Raw genomic sequence first — 20,333 nt, 5'->3', positions numbered from 1 at the left:
GAGTATGCGACACTGATTGATTCCAGCCGTACAGTATCCGGTAGGGAAACACCGTAATCACCGAGATCCCCAAAAGAGCGCCCCCGCATTCCAGTACCTGAATGACCGATATGAAAGGAAGCCGAGCAGAGAGGGAAGTTCCAGGCCAAACACGTAAGTGCTAGAGAGTTTACCGAAATAGGTGTACTTAATTTATTAAGGAGAGGACTTTAGGAGAAAAATGTGTATATTTAAGTAATGAATATATGAATAAAGGGGTAATGTATTTAAGACGGACGCAGCCTATAATTTGAAGTGAAGCTCCTCATATAAATGCTTGCTGGAAGGAGAGGGTATGATAGTTAACTGAGAATTGTTTAATGTTGGGAAAGGTTTTTATAATATGTATGAAATTGAAGGTTGAAATTTCAATTTATTATGAGTTGATTTGTGGGGAGTATTTCTGATTTAAGTAGGGGCTAATTAATAAGTGATATTATAAAGATATAGAGGATTAACTGTTCAGAAGGGTAATGTTAAATTGAATTGATTAATATTTCCTGTTGACCTGATTGCAGAAAGGGTGTCTAATTGAATAAATGCAATTTTTCTTCCAAACTGAGACACGAACTCTGAAGGTTTTTGTGAGCCAGTTCATTGGCTGGTAGTTGTTGGTTTATTATACAGACTGTTCATAAGAAGAGTGGGAAGAATCTATGTAAAGTGTATGACACGACCTATTGAAGTCCCTGTAAAGAACATGAAGAGACACCATGACATAATGAATAATAATGTGTATTAGAATAGAATATCTGATGATGAAACAATTGAGTTTGAACAAGATATTTACACATATAAAGGTTAATGAATTAACAAGTTACCAGCCAAATATAGTTTGACCAAATACTATTGCTAATTTCTGTATGATATGTTAATAAACATTGTTTTATTTTACATTCATGTGTTGGAGTCTGTCATTTCGAAACTCAGCCAATCCTGTGGAGAAATACTTAAAATAATTAAGGTCCCCTACGAGTCAGGTAATCTTCTGAGAACAAACAAGTCAGATGCTAAGTGGGAGGATTCGACTACGGGGATATACATATAAAAAAGGGGATAAATTATAATAATTAAAATATAAAGAAAATTAGGGCAACCAAGAAAAACAATAATACCACACACCCCCCCATAAACAGTCCCACCCCCACAGAGCGGTATATTTTCACTGACAGCGGAGAAAATAAACAGAGGGGAGCACAAATAGAAATATCTGAACAAGAATAGACCAGGCTTTGCCTTCCACAATAGTCGAGGCTGGCAGTTTGGTAAATTTCAAAGCGGAATTGGATGGTCACTTTTTGACGATGGAGAAGCTAGAACTTTTCTTTGAAAGATTCAGAAAAAGTCCGCTTCCTTGCATCATTTACTCAGTGTGATACTGTTGCTAATAATAATACAATTTATATAATGATAAATCCCTTATAAAAAGATCCGTTTGACATTCCGACAGTTCTTCCAGTAATAAATATCAATATTTATTACTGGAGAGTCGGCATGGCTCTTACTTTGCACATCATCGAATATTTCCAATCGACATTCCAGCCGACAGCATTCATCTCCTAATACAAGGGAATGAACCATGTCTCCTGCAGAATTCCTAGGAGGATTTTCCAAAAAAGAATTCATGTGAGGGCAAAAAATATTTTTCTTAAATTTATTCATTATGAGTACGTTCAAGTAATTTTTCTAATGATCTGCGTGGTGAATAAGAAAATTACTTGAGGACTGCAACATCACTGATAATTATATCGTTTCAGTCCTCAAATTCAAATTAAACTTATCGTGCTTTCTTTTCAAGAAAATATGGATGTTCCGAAAGGAATTGAGGATGGAAATACATTTAATTAAGACCTCTAATAAAATTTATGCCATTGCTTTTTCGGGAAATATTTCATCTCCTGAAGTTCGGATTGTGGTTCAAAGAACTGCAATCGCGAATGGTGCACAACAAAACAGACCATTTGTATGAAACAATTGATGAAAAACAAGGAAATCGACAAGCGCACACACACTATATGACAAAGAGCTTTCGGGCACTCATCCCCAAATATTGAATACTCTGAATACTCTGCCAGAAGTCCCCTCCCACTGTGGATATGTATCAACTCAGACAAAATCACATAAATAAAGGTAGCTGTGCCTCACGTGTCCTCTAATCAAAATGGGGAGCAGGACCAAGAGGTCACAGGAGCTTCCAACAATCGTCCGTAGAGAACTGTATATCTGCATACCCAATTGTAGGATAACTACCATACAGCGCAAGGGACGGCAGAGGGATGGCATACAGGCAAAGTTGGTCGCACTATGAATTAAGATTTTTGAATTCAAATCCCTGTTTTTTAATATTTTGCTGTATTTCTTACAGCGTATTTCAAAAGTACGATGCATTTTACACAGCATTATTCTACAAACTGAAGCCGCCTTGGCAATGTCAATACAATAGAGAATTCTGTGAGTGAAATGTTGCAAATGTGTCATTAGCGATAAATCTCAAATAATGGACAAAACAAAAGCCATAGGCTATGGGATTTACAGAATATATATTTTTTTACATAATAATGAAAATAACAAGCAGTAAGAAAATAGAAAATTAAAATAAATAAGGAAGTCAGGTAGACACGATGAGACGAAGCTGAAAATTGGCCTGCAGTTTTAAACACATAATTCACGATACACCACACGAACTTATGTGAGATATATAATGGTCTATCATAACAAACACAAATGAATAAATTCTCATTTTATTGCCAAGAACAATACAGGCACCATCACATCACCATCACGGGCTTATGGAAAGAGGGGTTGAAAAAAAATGATAAACTGATGCTGGTAATTCAGTCCCGTTTATTAGGTACTCCTGCATAATAGCAGGAGTCCACCTAATAAACAGCAAGTAGGTTCCTACTTAGAACTCAGGACAGCGTGTATTCTTCATGATATGTACCCAACAAAGTGTATAAAGTGTGCCATAGAGATGCTAGTTCTTGTTGACTCGGTTGCTTCCAACAGTTGTTGCGAATTGGACAGTTGTATATATCTACTACCAACAGCTCAGAGTAAAAATCTACAACCAAACAGTTCCCACCTTATCCCACGGGTGCTTCATTGGACTGAGATATGTAGAGACAGTGGAGACCACTGTCTCCAATTTTGTTGAATTCCCTGTCATGTTGCTGGAAATAGTTCTGACCTTGTGACATTGCGCATTGTTCTGTTAGAAGAATCCATCCGCTTCTCTGCAGCTATGAAGAGATGTGCTTGGGTTCTTCCATCCCAACCAGGTGTTTTCCATCTGAAAGAACCCGACACATCTGTAAATTTTTCCATCTGTAAGTTTTCATTTGGAATCCAATTTCGATGCAGCAGGTTGTCTATAGCATCGAAATGTCGCTCCGCTAATATTAAGGTGCACAGTGAGCACCACAAAAACATTCTCCATATCGTTACGCCGCCATCACCAAACTACATTGTTGTCATGTGGAAAGGCGAATCCACGTATCTGGCTAATTGGACCATAATCTGAGTCTCCCTTCAGTATGACACACTAGGAACTCTGATTCATCTCAGCCCACCGTATGCGTGATGAGGCATGACGAGTTGTGAGTTCTGAAATGCTTGTTTAATAACCACTGATGTATTGGATCGTGTTGTTATTTGACTGATTATAGCGTTTCTGTTAGTGTCTTTTACGAAGTCGTATTCCACACGTTTATCTGGAGAGTGAAAACATATTCGTAAAGATGGAGATGAGAAAAACTCTGGTATTTAAAATTTCAGAAAACCGATAGGCTTGGTCACCAAATTTGTACAATATTATTATGTACGATGAACTCTTCCCTGCAGCCATGAATTCCTGATTCCTAACCTTCAATTTACAATCATGTCTCTACAACTAATTCATCGTCCCATAGTTCTAAAGATTTTTTAACTTCGATGATTCCAAGTAATTGATGATAAACAAATTCGCCATTCCTTCATATGAAAGCCAAACAATGAAAAAAGAGAAAAATGAGTTAATGTTTTCTTTATATGTATAATTTTTCTTTGTTCGTTTTTGCACATTTTAAACCTTATGGTCCAACTTCCTTATAAACCCAATATGAGACAACCCTCAGATGCGAAGCATACCGGATAAACCATCCCATACTGTATACGATATACTGAAAGGAAATACTCAAAACGTAAGACGAATACCTACCACAGACCACACCAACTTCTGCTCTCGGTACTCGTGAATGCTGCTCATCTCTTTATTGAAAGTTTTCTAATTTCTAATAGTGCGAAATCTAAATGCAGAAAGCCATTACTTCTAAATAATCGTTTTTTTTACAAAAGTTGGCTACTTAATGGAGTGAAGCACGTAAATGACTTCCTTTATTAGGAACTGCAAAATTAATGACCACTGATTGGGCTTATCAAATAAACAGACGGATTTTTTTTAATCATTTCCTGGTGTTTTTATTTCATATATCCGGGATAACATTTTTACTTCCCACACAACTTTATCAAATAAAAAAACGACAAGTAATTAAGATAACGAGTAGTTTAATGTATACAGTTCGTTATTTTTCAGGCCCTTCAAAAAATATTAATAATTCATTAATTATAACAAAAAAATCAGTAAAAACGACTGTTATGAGCGAACCGAGAACACCTCGGTATGTTTTACTCAGCTTGGAATGCTGCTAGTTGGTGATTCCCAATTCAATGTCTGTAAATTATTTTAACGTGTCATTATAACAGATAAGGGATTCTGCCAAGACATAAGAAAATGCCTCCTTCAGATGGAGTGTATCTCAAGTACGATCGAGAATCTATACCAAAACCGAGCTTATACCACAACCTTTCAAAAAACTCTCCTTTTTTGATGTCAATCAGCAAATGCATGCTGAGTACAAAGGCACGAACTGAAGTGCCATTTCTTAGAAAGTTTCTTATTTCATATTTTAAAATATCAACTCTGACCTTTTTATGGTTTATATTTGTTTAATATTATTTAAAATATTCATTCTTTAAATAATATTTTTACGAATAAGTCATTTCCATTTCACGTTAATAAACACAGAGAGAAAGGCTCTTCGGTGGACTTTGAAATCGAGGCCCAAAAATTCTAGCTACTCCACTAATAACACGCATTTAAATACGAGAATGCTACGCATGTTTCGTTTAATATAAAATTCTGTTGTTTACTTTAAAAAAATTATAATAAACATTTCTGATAAAACTCTGATAGTCTTTATTTTTCATTCGTTTTATACAAATTACGTATATTTTGATATGAATTTCTTGATATGTCAATATGCAGAGAGACGCATCACCCTTGTTGCTCTTTATGCCTTAGTGATTTGGGTAACAGCCCCCACATGCACATCTGAAACAGTATATCCGACTGGAGTACTGGATATTGCTAACATAAGTTTAGCAAGGGTTCTTGGAAAATAAACACCCTCGTTAAACCTATAACGGGAAGGCTTGATGCTCCAGACTTCCATAGACTCATAATCGAAAATTATAGACCAAGTGATGGAGCAGATATGTCCCTCCCTTGATCAGCTGAGCTGTTTGGATAACATGTTACCAGCTAACGCACTTGATTAGCCAAACCCACAAATAAACTACACGTAGCCCTTAATAATCATGCAGTACAATCCACGTTCCAAATAAATGATTTAGTCTACAATGTTTCTTAAAAGGATTGAAGCTCTTTATACCAAAGATAAACTCCTTGTACACTCAATACGAGAATAAAACAACGTTCAATGTCCGTCCTTGCGTCCCGCTCCTCTGCTTCGGAACTTGCCTTCCATGTGATCAGTGAAGGCCACACCTTTCTATTCAACGAAGCAAAAATACTTAGCATCCAGCATGGTTACACCAAATTATTAATTGCTGAGAAATTAATAATTTGTTGTAATCATTGCCCTTGAAATTAAATTACATCAAAATTCAATCAATGTGCGTCGCCCCAATCTCATCTCAGATTCATGGTCCTTCACAGGCACGTCCCAAGATAGCAACTAATCTCCATGCTATAAATTCCGTCACAAACCGGCGGTTTCACTTTCCTGTGATCATGACACTAGTCGAAAAGCCCCTCCGCTTCAGGGAAGCAACACAATTCTTTTAATTTCTTAACGTGTCATAGGGTTCTTGGTGTTTTTTTTTTATTTTTATGTTTTAATATTTGATTTTAAAGTGTTTAAAGTATGTACTCAATATTTAAATTGGTTTCAAAGCATTTAAATTGTTTTTAAAGTATGGACTCATGATCATCACTCACTCAAAGATTTCAGTTGGTGATTCGATGTATTTTTGGTTCGGGTTTGTGGTCCGCTGGCCTCCAATTCCGTGGTGCATAGAATCATTGATTTTGTCTACGAGTGTGAGGAATCCATGTAAATTATTTGCATAGTTAATTCGACAACAGAGAGTATCACCACAGAAATGTTCTATCAAAACATCATAGAGGTAATCCCTCATTTTCTTTACTAATTATTTATTTATCGAATAAATAATAATTATAATCATATATACTTGCAAAGTATGTACTACGAAATCGAAATCTATCAAACACTTGGGTTAAACTCTGATTTTTGATGCTTTCATAAATGACCAAATATTTTTTATAATATTTGATAAGCGTAGTCATTGTACCTTCTTTTTCAATTTCCTGCGGTAATGAGAAAGGAAAGGAAGTAATTCAAGGCCGGTGTGAAGTAATCAAGGAAAACTGCTGGTATAAAAAGATGATCACAAACCCTTACCGTATTCCGTTCGTATTTTACTTTCGAAATTTGCAAGAACGAAAGATGAGTTTTCAGCTTGCCTTATTCCTTGCGGGTGCAGCATTATGTTCTGGATTCGCATTTCCAACAGGACAGGAAGTACCTCCGGAACCTCCATCAGACATACCTGATCGCCCCGAGTTAAATGATTTTATGGCTGTTGTCTGCAGTAAGTAATTCGTGATAGACTTCTCATTTCAGTATGCATTGCAGTACATTCAATATCTTATTTCTATTTTAAAGAAAAGGTTGCGAATTTTTGTAAATAAACCATTTACATAAAGAGAAACTTAAACGTTTTTTTGTACTCCAAAGTTGGAATATTCTCTGTGTCTGCTACAGTTTTGATTAGAGATTCATGCCCGTAACCACTTCACTTTTGTTAATGGTAGAAACGGGCTCCCTCGTTCAAAACAAATTGTAGATTCTACCCTCGTAGCGTGAAAAATGTATCCTAGTAGAATTTTGGCCATTTAATGAAAGATATTATTCGGTTGTTAAAATATTCAGTTATTAAATTTTCATTAAAAAATCTTTGAAGAAAAGAATTCTCTTCAAACATGAGTTTTAAAAGTTTATGGACTACTGAAATTCTAAGTTAAATTACTATTTCAGAATAGGGAGAGTTGTTTTTAGAGAGAGGGTTGTTTTGGGGTGCATCAGCAACTTAGGACATTGTGCCCTAAACCACTAATTCATTTGGAATAAGCATAGCGAGCAAAAAAATATATAGGGGCGTAATTTGGAAAAACCCGTCAATCCGATGAAGCCCCTGATTCTCATTTTACAGAAGTCTGTTATAAAACCTGAGGAACTGACGATCCAATAGTCATCTGATAGCTGTAAGACATTTATAATGGCGGTAATAAATTTCCCAATTGTTATTATCATAAGATTCATTGAGGAAGTGAGTTGAAATGTTTTGAAAGCAAGAGCATTTATAAAGAACATTAAGATTAACTCTTTTCAAAAGTATGCTGTACAGTTTTGGACAGTGATCTTAAGACTGATGTCATTTCACCAATAAGTGTTTATTTAAATATGCCCTAGGTTTATTTGAAAATTGTTAAGTTATCCGCGCAGATTTTATGAAAAATGTTTCACTTGTCCTACCATGGTGTAGAAAGACAGGAGGAATTTTTATTTTTCGCGAATGAAGAAACTATTAACGGTTTTATTCATACCATGGGCAAGTTAGTCGGTCCTGTAACGCAACACTCGCACATCCTTGTTTCCCATAAACTGGGAATTTTCTTACAAAAAAACAAGCAAGTTAACCGAAAAAGATGTGCCATTTACAGACACAATAAACTCAAGCCTCTCGGCGTTTGCTGCTTTAGCGCTTAACATTCAAGCAACCTTATTTTATATACACTCTTGTAATGTTGGTCCTAGAGAATTCAAATTGCAATAAGTTTGTAATTATAATTCTCTAAGTTTTTAATTGTAATTTTTAATGACAATTAAATTGTAATTGTAATGTTTTAATTTTGTAAATTTGCAATTTTTTAACAGACCATAGTAGCAGTAGTACTAGTAGTGGCATGTGATGCAAGAAAGCAAGTGTATGAGCTTATGCAGCATCAGCCAAAAAAAAAAAAAAAAAATCACACCATTCCCACAAAGTGCCTGTCCAGTTCCTCCTTAAATTTATTCAACCTATCAACTTCCACAACGACAGATGGAAGTTTGTTTGAGCAATTAACCACCCGCTGGCTAAAGGCAAATTTCCACACATCTATTCTACATCTGTCCTTTCTTAATTTGAATTTATGCCCCCTTAGGTTCGTAATCTGAACAAGTGGAAGGATCCCATCAGAATTCAGCGTGCTCAACCCATTCAAGGCCTTATACACCTCAATCAGATCACCGCGCAGGTGTCTAGTCTCCAGCCACTGCAATTTGCAGAACTTAAGCCTCTCTTGGTAAGAGGATCCCTTCATTCCCCTCACCAATCTTGTTGCCCTTCTCTGTACACGCTCAAGCAAATCGACATCCTTCCTAAAATGAGGCTTCCAGACCTGTACGCGATACTCAAGGCTTGGCCTGACCACTGCCTTATACAGAGGGACAATCACCTCCTTCTCGCTGCTAGCAAAATTCCTATATATCATTGACAAAACCCCATGACCTGCCCTGGCAGCCTGTCTGCATTGCTCAGAAAACTTCATATCTGACTGCACAATTCATCCCAGGTTTTTTTCGTTTTCTACCACCTTAAGTTTAGTACCACACAGTTGGTACGTTTCACTGGGGTTACCCATATGCAGTACTTTGCATTTGTCAAGGTTAAACTTCAGTTGCCACTTCTTAGCCCATCTGCCCAAATCATCTAGATCCTGTTGCAGTAGCACACTGCCATTACTCTCATTAACAACCCTGCCAACTTTTGTACCATCTGCAAACTTCGACACAGCACAGACAACAACGATGGAATAACATCCTAACTCAATACAGAATGCAAACTTTTGTTGTATATAGTCTCCTTCCTCTTTAACGAATATCGTGACCTAAAAAATACAATTAATTTGATCTTAACACTCACAAACAGAGATAAATTCTCTTAAGTGATTACACAAAGAGTTCTTTTCATGGAGTTAGTTATAAATTAAAACCTGTTACTCTGATTTCAGGGGACGACGAAACCCGAAATAGAATTGCAGAATGTATTAAGTTACCCACTGGCGAGGTAAGAATACACCTTTGTACTGCACTCTTCTCTCTTAAAAATTAAACGAAATTAATAAACTACTCAATTAAAAATGTACATTTAGTTATTGTTCCCGAATATGTTATTTGATGGTGTAAAGTAAAGTTTACTGTTTAGATCTCTCCTTTCCTTTAAAAAGTGAATAGAAATTTATGTTAGCATCAGTAACACACGGTGGTTGAGCAATCACCTGAGTTTTAGTGTACTGGAAATACAATTAGTTATAACCTTTAGGTCAGTCTTCAAAGAAAAAGTCTCTGTGATGTCCCACATTTACTTTTTGAGTAAAAATTAAAATTATTTTGGTCAGCTTGTCAGAATTTTAAAATGAAATTATGCCGTATGTGGACTAACTCGAATGGATATCTAATGAAATTTCTTTCTGTAGTTCAAGGATGCCATTTCTCAATGTTTGTCAGAACACTACCCTGACAGTGAACACCCAGAGTTGACTTATGTCAATCATTCTTGTACAGAACCTACAAGAGAGGTATGTACTTCATTGAAACATATTTAGTACGCTGTTACATCAGTATAACATCCCTGTCTATGTTAATGAATTTATGTTTTAAAAATATATTAATGTCACTTTTGCAAATAGAAGACACCTTTTATACAAATTACAAATAATGAAAATACGTTTTCGGTGTTGCTGCCTTAAATATTGCGCATATTTCTCGAATTCTCTCCGTAATTAAGATATCCATTGCAGAGAGAAATCGCGAAATTGGGGGACCCTGAACCCCAATTTAAATTTTAAGAAATTAAATTAGGAATCTTTATTGTACTATCAATTTAGGTGCGGATACAGGATTATTCTACTTAAGATTAGAAAGTTTAACCGCCCAAAAGTGACGCATCTAGACTTGATGAAATAAGTCATTGTCATATTTTCTCTCTCTCTCTCTGAATATTTTCAAGTTTCCGATTATGTGCGCTACAGAGTTTCTCGCAACTAAGCACCTCAGAGGAGACCTTATTGGAGTTTATAAGGCTCTCAGAAGGTTAGCAATCTTCACTGATTCAGTAAAAAGAATGAAGGTGGAATTTTCACTGTGATAACCAGAACTAGGGGCTGTAAATTCAAATTTCAGTTGTTGAGATTCAGACTAGATTATAGGATGTTTTATTTTAGCCAGTGAGTCATTGATTACAGGAAAAATTAACCTCCAGAGATATCACTAGATTCAGTAACTGATTGTGCATTTTTATGCTCCTGTTCCGGTCTATCCAACCTATTTCCTTGCTAGTTAAAGCCAATTTGTACAGTTTCCTTAATCTTCATTTTTCCATTCTTTGTGGAATGATGTAAAGCACTCAGCGATTTTATAATCACAGTTATTTTATGTTGTGATTTTCAACTTGTAATTAACAATCTATTACTTTCTTTATATTTATAGGTGGATGAATGCATACAAGAAAAAACTGCAGAAATGGTAAGTATTTTCTGAAGAAATTTTCTTCCGGCTTTTAATAAAAATAGTTTTCTTTAAATTTTCAATTTATAAGTCACTTGAAATGAAAAGTTAAAATGCACCCATTCGAATACGAAACCTTCTAATAAGTCGGTTAGCTTTCTCTGACAATATAAATGAAACCCACAAGATGATGACACATTGGTTCACGTTTAATCTAGCATTGTCCTGCCTTACATTCGACAACTCAGTTACTTTACTTTGGCGGGAATGCATACTTCAGATGGTACTTTGGACACCTTGGAATAAATTAATTTTTTTCAAGGTACGTTGTGACTAAGGATCCTATGGAGGAGGTGAATTTTTCTGTCTGTAGAAGAAGATGAAACCTTTCAAATGTTTCTCCAATCATATCTTCATATTTATTTTCCAATCGGATGGTGTCCAGCTGATTCCAATGTCGATGCTCGAAGATATCATCACTTGAAGTCGGTGTTTTCACAAAGTCCACTTGTGGAGTTCGTATACAAGTCTGGGACATTCCAGGGACTCCCATCAATACGTATTAACATCTTTCATAACAATATTTATTACTACTGTATACAAAATAATGTCGATAGCTACCTAAAATAAATTGTAAAGTGGAGACATGCGGACAATAAAAGTTTTTTTCTTTTTCTCGTAAAACGTAAGAAATTTTGAAACAAGTGTTTGTACACAGGTATATAGGCCTTTGATTAGACGTAATGACATGTCTGCGCGGGTAGCACAGTGGTGTCGTCACCGTCCACCCCACACCGGGTTGAAAAGGTCTGGGTTCGAATCCCTTCGATGACGCGAGGAACTTTAGTGGGCTTTTTTCACTCCGTGGCTTAGTTAGTTGGTCTCAGGCGTAGATAGCAAGTTTTTTCTCCCCAGCAACTGGGGTTTTTTCGTCCAGAAAAACAGGCAAATTAACCATAGAACACACGCAATTTACAGACACAAATACGGGTTAATGTATTTAATTACGGCTAACTCTAAAATAATAATTTTTTTTATACGTAATGACATGGTTTAGACCTCTAAGGTCCACTTAAATACAGAATACGTAAATGCTGAAAACAGATTACATAAGTGCTATATTTTCATAAGCCCTTCTTATAACCAACCACTTTCTAAGTAATAGCTTCTTCCCAATAGCTACTGCAATTGAGTTCCATGCCGTCTCTGGGTTCCATCTACTTGAAACGTATAACCCAAAATAGCATACAATACGTTGAGTAGCCACTTCATTAGGTAAACCTACCAATTAGCGATGAGATCTCAATTTTGCCTTCAGAAAATCCTGCATTCGTCATGCCATTGATGCAATTATGTATTAGCGAGATGCACGTGCCTTCAATTGCTTCCCACCGTTATTGCAATTTGGATAGTGGAATATCTCTGGTCCAAAGGGCTCCCAATCAAAACCTACTGCTCGATATGCCTAGCAGTGATAAAGGCCAATCAGTGTAATAGAATTCATGTATCATGTTTAGTGTTGGGTTGCACTGTTTACATTAAGTGACTGGCCACTTCACCCAGACAGTTGCAGCAACTTTTAACCATCTCTGGCACTTGGCGCCGGCTAGTTTAGTATCCAGCTTACGAATGCTTTCTTGCAACAGAACCATCCCCCTTGTCTTGCCCAAAGACAGGGAAGAGTACACCCACTCAAGGGTTAAACTCTAGCACCTATTTGAAAATAAAAATATAACCCCATTTAGATCAATCCAAAACAGTCCAATTCTGAATGGTCCACAATGGGTTAATTATACATCAAGTAGTCAGAACACACCATTTGTATTTAAAAAAACCCCACAACAGTCCAATCTTCAAAAGTCACTCTAGTGTTCCTGGAACCAGTTCTATACAATTCTGGCATTGTGATATGGGCATTTTCCTGCTTGAAAAAGAGGTTAAGAGAAGTCGTGCATTGGGAAATGCCTCTTCGGTTACCACAGCTGTACTGGATTATTATTTGAGTGACCGTAGCCCTCCTGCCTTCCAGCATACGTTTTGTCATTATCAATTTTTGTTAGTTTTGTCAGTTTTGTCAATGATTATCTTAAATTAATTTAACCTAAATTGAAATGAATTACAGGTGAACGAAAACAAGGGATTCTTATAAAAAATACATTTCTGAATATGAATCGCAGTCATTGCGCAAAATCATTTTCAAAAAACCCACTTTTTATTCAAAGCTGTTTCTTTCGTTTCTGTCTAAAGATGAACTTCAGACGTATCCAGGTTTGAAGTCATTAAGCAGATTTTAACATTCTAAAGATTGCAAAAAAACAAATTCTAGTTTGAGTGCTTCCTAAGTTTGTTTAATTTTGATTACATTTCGGAATACAAACTGGTAATTCGTTTCGATGTATTCAGTTATGCATAGACATTTAACCCCCTTCTTTAAAACTGTTTACCCTTCCCTCCCCTCCCCTCAAAACAAATTCTTCGAATTCAGGTTGATAGTTTTTAAGCATGCCCAGAGAAGAAACTAATTCTGAGTTATTTCTTTACCACTTTCAGTCGCCCCACAGTGAAGATTTCAGGAAAGTTGTGGTAAGTCTTTTTTCTTCTTACGTAAATCTTGTATTGAAGTAGCCATTGAATTTCATATTTAGTTTCGTTAAATTTTTATTTCTGTTAAATTTATTGAATGAAATTTAAGAAATTGATTTAATTAAAAAAAGAAAAACCTCGTATAATGTTTCACTTTTAATTTTATAATAATTATAAACGAACTAACACACACTCTTAAATTTAAAATATGATGTATAAAATTATATTTAAAATACGATATAGATAATTTTATTCCATATTTAAAATATGATGAATATGCATGCTCAGAAGCAATATATGGTGATGCTTTTATTTCATTTTAAGGAGTGCATGAAGGATTTCTTTGAAGAGGTGATGGGAGTGCGCAGCAACATTTGATTTCAAATTTCCGAAGAAAACGAAACTAATGCTAAGAAATATTCCTTAGTTTCTTATCCACATACTTATCCAGTCACCATTTCAACTGATATTATAAATGTTGTTTTCTTGAGAATATAACTAATAAAAAAGTAAAGAGTTGAAATCGTTTTTGAAATATAACGTCAAATTCTTTTAATTCAAAATTACTTTTGGTTTCATTCAAACATGCGTATTTGAGAATCAAAATGTTGAAGTAAGAATATATAATTTTAAAAACTATTTTAGAAGAACGTTAATATTTCTCACATTGAACAGCAGTTAACATCGACGACGTACAGCTTTTATGTAATATTTTCATGCAGTTTGATAATCGATTCAATCAGATTTCTTTTTGGTTATGAAATAGTTCTTCCAACATTTACATTCTGATTGTTCTGAACTTTACCACTGTTTTCATCTCTATACTCTATAATTACTTCTTGAATAGATATTCGCTATATAAAGCTATTCTCATTCTCTTCTTGTTTTCTCCTTTTTAACTGTGAAGCGATCATTTCACCTACTTAAAAAATCTAGGTATGTTTCCTTAAAGAGTAAGTTTTTACCAGTAAGACTATATCTTAATTATCAGACCTAGATAAAGTGGATTTTACACTACCCTGGAAACAAATATCTGGATCCCCCTTGTGTCCATTGAACCTGTCCTACGTGGCAGTCTAGTTGACACGATACTTCTTCGTTTGACATTCGTTTGAAAAGGTCTGAGTTTGTTTACCGTCGAAAACTGGAGAAATTTCTAAAGAACTCCTCATTCGGTGCTGTTGATAGCCTATCTGAGGAGGTGGCAGTGGGGTTCCCCAATGATTTATTACAGGTATTTTCAACAGGGCACAAGATACAAATCATATCGGCCCATGAACACACTTCTACAGACATATATCATGAAATGGAAATGTGAGGATATCACCAAAACTATCCAAAAAAGCACAGGAATATCACGGTAGTTCATTTCACGTGAGAAAGGGATTACTCCAGATGTTCCAACAAATTTTTGTAATTCAGCGATGGAATAAAGTTTCAACTGCGGTTAATGTCTCAACAGTTAAACACACATTGCGTTTAGTGGAAGAGCGGTGGCACATAAGCCAAACATCACGAATGATGACTTGAAGATTTCTGCTGGAATGATTCGTGTCAACAATGAAATTCGGTGGTGATATGGTTAAGGTGTGACGTTATTTCTCGTGGTAAGGCTCAAACACTTAAGTGGTTGTGGTGAGAATCATGAACGCAGAAGCCAACCTGAATATTTGGACAATACGATACTACCTGCGATGAGGGAGTCCTTTGGTACACACCGTTATTTATTTCAACAGGTCCATGCCAGATCGCTTTGCTCTGTAATTTTATCCACTTAAGTACCCCACAGTTTATATATATAAATAACCGTGGGGTAGGGTGGACCTAGGAGGGTTTCCTACGAAATTGTACTGGGAAAACGAGAGGGGATAATAAAATACACTTTTAGAGAAAATTAGGTTAAATAAACATTTTTGTATTATTTATTAATAATAATTTTTAAATAACATCTGCTTATTTAAATGAGCAGCGAGTTAAGTAAAAATTAATGCAGTAATATGGGATCAAATAAATTACCATGATACCATAGAAAAGATAGAAGAAATATATAAATAATCGTAAACCAGGGTACATAATAACTTATCAAGAAGCCACAACATGACCATGGTTTATGGAAGCACAAAGGAATTCGATTACCAGACAGTTTAGTACAAGTTTGGCTTAATTTTACTAAACTCGTATTTTATTTTAAATTTGGTAATTTCTCTATCTTAAATTTTCTAAATTAAACTGAATGGCAGTGGAGACGAGTCTCCCAACGAATGTCTGAAGGTCAATCAAGAGCCCTAATATCCATTGTGACAGCTTAAAGGAAAACGGACGCCATGTGAGATGGCTGAAGTTCGCTTTACAATACTGCAAAGAAACAACTTATCAAGTAACAGCCATGAAATATTTACACAGCCTTTCTTTCTAATAATAGCACAAATACTCCTAAAATTATCAAAAACCACTTACTTGCCAAACACCAAATGGAATTTGATCAAACAATTATTTAAGGTCAACTCGTAAGTTAACCTTAATTAATGGTAGAAAATGTTGTGTAACTCGTGCAGCTTGCCGCAAAATTAGGAACAGTTCTGAACCCCTGTTTAAGCCTACAAACATACTCTAGACGTTGTTTCTTCTGGAGATAAGGAGAAATGCAGTAATTTCTCTCCAACATCAGAGAAAGGGACACTTGAGATGGAGGTGGTGTTCTTGGTGGGGCAGAATAATAATCAACGGCTGCACCTCTCTTCAGATACCACGAACAGATCGTCGAACCCAGGTGTGTTTTTTATGGGTGCGGTTGGCCCACATTTTCTTTTCATGCACGAACGCCACTGTACATAGAGCTCAAGTGGTGGAGGAATATCTTTAAACTGAAGAAATCTGACGACTGCCGTGGCCAGCACCATCGCTAGACTTAAATGCGATCGAACATGTGTGGAATGCCCCTGGGTGTCGCAATGCACTCCGACAGCCAACTCCTCGGTCACTTGGTGCGCTAAGGTCTGCGCTGGTGGAAGGATAAGATTTTTCCAGGAAATCTTATAGTCACCCTTATATGAAGCATGGTTCACCGCTGTCAGGTGTGTTTAGCCATTGAAGGGATCATCTGTGGTACAGATGTCATGCGAGCATCTTGTGTTGTCGATATCTGTAATGTGACCGTTCATTCAATTCTTATACAACCCCTACAATGTCCACTTTAACTGTCCGAAGTTTCTCGCTGTGTCGTGATTTCATCGTCATTCTATGGTACACCACCACACCAAATTTTGTAACGCTTCATCGCAAGTTGCACGAGTTACACCACGTTTTATACATGATCTGTTAATTGTGCCGAGCAATGTTGGAAAAAGGTAAATTTAACTTCAAGGTAAATTTAATTTCACTTCAACGTACATATTTCTCATTACTTTCAGATAACGAATCTGAATTCATCATACCACTAAAAGTACAGTGAACAGTGTAATAATCAAAAGCATCGCAATCGTCCAAGCGAAACGGGTGCAACACGTGCTGTGGACTTACACTGTGCTGCCACTTTATTAGGTACACCCCTGCTTTGCACACAAATGGTTTGCCACACAACGTTGCAAGTCAGATGACCACAGTTGTGGATATAAATGCAGCAGAACAATCTTTCTAGTATCACTTAAGCGTAAAAACTGTGGAATGGGGAAAAGGAGTGATCTAACGGACTTTGAACGTGGCATGGTGGTAGGTACAAGATGTGCTGGACAAAGCATCTCTGAAACAGCAGTTTTCCTGAACTTTTCACGCACCACAGTTTCAAGGGCGTATCGAGAATGGTGCAACTAACAGAAAACATCCTCTCAACGTCATTCCTATGGAAGAAAATCGCTTGTTGATGAGAGATGTCAGAGGAGGATGGCTAGAATTGTGCAAGCAAACAAGACGGGCAACAATGTCGCACATCACGTCAGAATACAACCTTAGTGCGCAGAACAAAATGTCGCAACGGACTACTAGTCGCACTTTGTCGCAAATGGGCTACACCAACCGACGGCCACATCGCGTACCTTTGTTATCAATGAAGAACAAGAGAACACGCCTCCTGTGGGCACAGCAACACCAACACTGGACTATCGAGTACTGTATTGGAAAACAGTTGCTTGGTCTGACGAGTCGAAGTTCCTGGTGCATCATGTTAATGGAAGGCTCAGAATTTGGCGAAAACAATATGAACTCATGGACCCGTCATGTCTGACGACTAATGTGCAAGGTGGTGGGGGCACTGTTATGGTGTGGGGAATGTTTTCTTGGTACGCATTGGGTCCATTGATACCATTATATTAACGACTGAATTCCACATCGTACCTAAACATCGTTGCTGACCAAGTGCACCCGTTCATGTTGACAGTTTATCCTCAGTCAGATGGTTTCTTTCAGCAGGATAATGCGCAGGCGCCTCCGTAGCCAGGTGGGAAGGAGCAGCAGTGCGTAGCACATGCATCTTGATTAGACCGGGGTTCGAGCCCGTCACCACCAAATACGGAGGATGCGGAAAATGTCAGGGAATGACCACCGCATATTCCCAGAGCAATATGGCCTTAGTTGCTAATGCTCTTAAAAAAAATCAAAATAAAATAAATAAATAAGGATAATGCGCCGTTGCAAAAAGCCCGAATCACTATGGGATGGTTCCAGGAACATGACAACGACTTTTCTTTGCTGCAGTGGCCCGCTCAGTCCGTGGATCTCAATTGTATTGAACATCTTTGGGATGAGCTGGAAAGGGCTGTTCGCCTACACCTCCCTTTAATCTGAAGGACATTCGTGACACACTCATGTGTGCATGGTACTCCATTTCTGCGCAACGTTTTCAGCATCTTGTTCAATCCATGCCTAGATGAATTCAGGCTGTTTTGAAGGCTAAAGGAGGCTAAACTCGCTACTAGGTAGGTGTACCTAATAAAGTGGCAACACAGTGTAGTTCACTACAGTTCCGATAAAGAGGTAATATTTATGGGAGGAGATGTGTAGTGCTGCCATCTACGTGAATATACTGTAACTACGTACTGGTTCACTTCAGCACTGAACAAGACGTGGATAAATGAGATCTTTTCTTATGAGAAGTGAACCAAGCCCGATTTTGGACTCGGTTCACCTCAGCACTGAATCACTCATTCATAAAATCGAAAAGTTTCATTTAATATATAGCAAAAAAATAATAATTACTTTATTAATTATTTTAGGACTAATTAAGCAGAGTTGCAATAAAATAAAGCAGCAGCCAAAGATTTTACTTAAAATAATCAATATTTTAGTCGATAAAAAATTATTTATTTAATTAGAAAAACAATGATATAAATTGCTTTTAAATCCAATTACATTCAAAATCTGATCGCTGAACATTTATTTCTGGAAATGTTCTTTCAATTTTTATGTTTTTCTGAGGAATGCAAACAAAAAAACGCCCACATTCGCGAGGACTTCTCCTGAACTAGAAATTATACAAAAAGGAATAAAGATCGCTAAATGTGAACTGGACCACAATTTTCATTTCCTCGAGGAGCACCTTTTTCAGTTGTTCCCTTGTCTTACAACCAAGGCAGCAAAATTTTCATCAATGCATAATTTGAGCAATTTGATTATCTTATGAACAATTCAACCCCTACGCAATTTTCAGAACATTTCAATTAATTTGTATTTTCTTATTGGATATGCCGATACTTTACACACAACTTTGACGGACTCTTCACTAAATGCTAATTCCAAAAGATTTTCAAAAACGTTCGGGGGTTTTTCTGCAAATGCTTTCAATATTTTGAAAAAATTTAATACTCGATCAATTCCTCTGTATAAAGTGAAGCTTAACCAGCAAGGTTTTGAATATATCAGATTATTATTGTTGCTTTTTTTATTATTTTTTCCCCAAGCACCCGGTACTTTTACCGGGTGCTTGGGGCGGTTGTTATGTCTAGTCACTAGCTTATTATTACTCAAGGAAGTCTTTGGCTATCTTTTTATCCATTGTAGCAACTTACCCTTAATACCATTCTGCTCCAATTTGTACAATAGTCTTCCAATGTGCAATAGTGTCAATAGCTTTCCTGAAATCCAAATATATGATATCAAAATTATTTTTTGCATTCAGTTCCTTTGTAACCACATCATAATATCCTATCAAATTTGTCAGACAAGACTTTCCCTTAACAAACCCATGCTGTGTCTGAATTATTGCTGCAGTCTTGTCTAGATGATCCTGCAATGCATCTTTAACCAGTGACTCCATTATTTTACCCGGAACAGAAGTTAAACTAACTGGTCTGTAATTACCCGTGTCACCCTTCGATCCCCCTTTGTGAATTGGGGATACATTTGCACATCTCCAGTCCGTGGGAACCTCTCCTGAGTCCAAGGATGCTCTCATAATTATGGCCAAGGGTTTGCTTAGATGCTTTGCCGCCTCCTTTAATATAACTGGATAGATCCCATCCACCCCAGGTGCTTTTCTTATGTTTAACTTCAACAATTTCTCCTCCACTTTGCTCTCAGTTATTACAAAATCATTAAGCACCCTGCTACAATTTGATAACCTTCTTCCATTTTCAAACCTTAATAACTCCTCATGTGTGAATGCAAAATACTCATTCAGTTTGTTTGCTATCTGAGCAGAATCATCAACAGTCAAACCATCGATGTCAAGTGGACCAATCAGATTCATCCCCTTCCTTCTAGAGTTTATATAAGTAAAGAAATCATTGCTGTTTTTCTTAGCATATTATGCCAAAGGTTTCTCGTAATCTGCCTTCGCCTGCCGAACCTCCTTTGTGACCTGATTAC

The 20,333-nt window shown here is 36.6% G+C and overlaps 1 protein-coding gene across 1 annotated transcript; it reads left to right on the top strand.

Annotated features, from left to right (window-relative positions):
• Positions 1-6,797: 6,797 nt before the first annotated feature.
• Positions 6,798-14,049, top strand: LOC150083422 (uncharacterized). The gene is made up of 6 exons (XM_090377266.1): positions 6,798-6,993; positions 9,458-9,513; positions 9,923-10,024; positions 10,935-10,970; positions 13,503-13,535; positions 13,860-14,049. The coding sequence occupies exons 1-6, from the start codon at positions 6,849-6,851 to the stop codon at positions 13,911-13,913; spliced, it is 426 nt and encodes a 141-aa protein (XP_090233392.1). The 5' UTR covers positions 6,798-6,848; the 3' UTR covers positions 13,914-14,049.
• Positions 14,050-20,333: the final 6,284 nt, after the last annotated feature.

Source organism: Mastigoproctus giganteus, chromosome 7 (assembly GCF_048544385.1).
Source record: "Mastigoproctus giganteus isolate SK-2022 chromosome 7, ASM4854438v1, whole genome shotgun sequence".
Classification (NCBI taxonomy): domain Eukaryota; kingdom Metazoa; phylum Arthropoda; class Arachnida; order Uropygi; family Thelyphonidae; genus Mastigoproctus; species Mastigoproctus giganteus.
This window is presented reverse-complemented; position numbering and strand designations above follow the sequence as displayed.

Coding starts and splice junctions, on each gene's coding strand:
- LOC150083422 (XM_090377266.1), top strand. CDS start 6,849: ATGAGTTTTCAGCTTGCCTTATTCCTTGCGGGTGCAGCATTATGTTCT. Junction 9,514..9,922: donor TTAAGTTACCCACTGGCGAG/GTAAGAATACAC, acceptor TTCTTTCTGTAG/TTCAAGGATGCCATTTCTCA. Junction 10,025..10,934: donor GTACAGAACCTACAAGAGAG/GTATGTACTTCA, acceptor TTATATTTATAG/GTGGATGAATGCATACAAGA.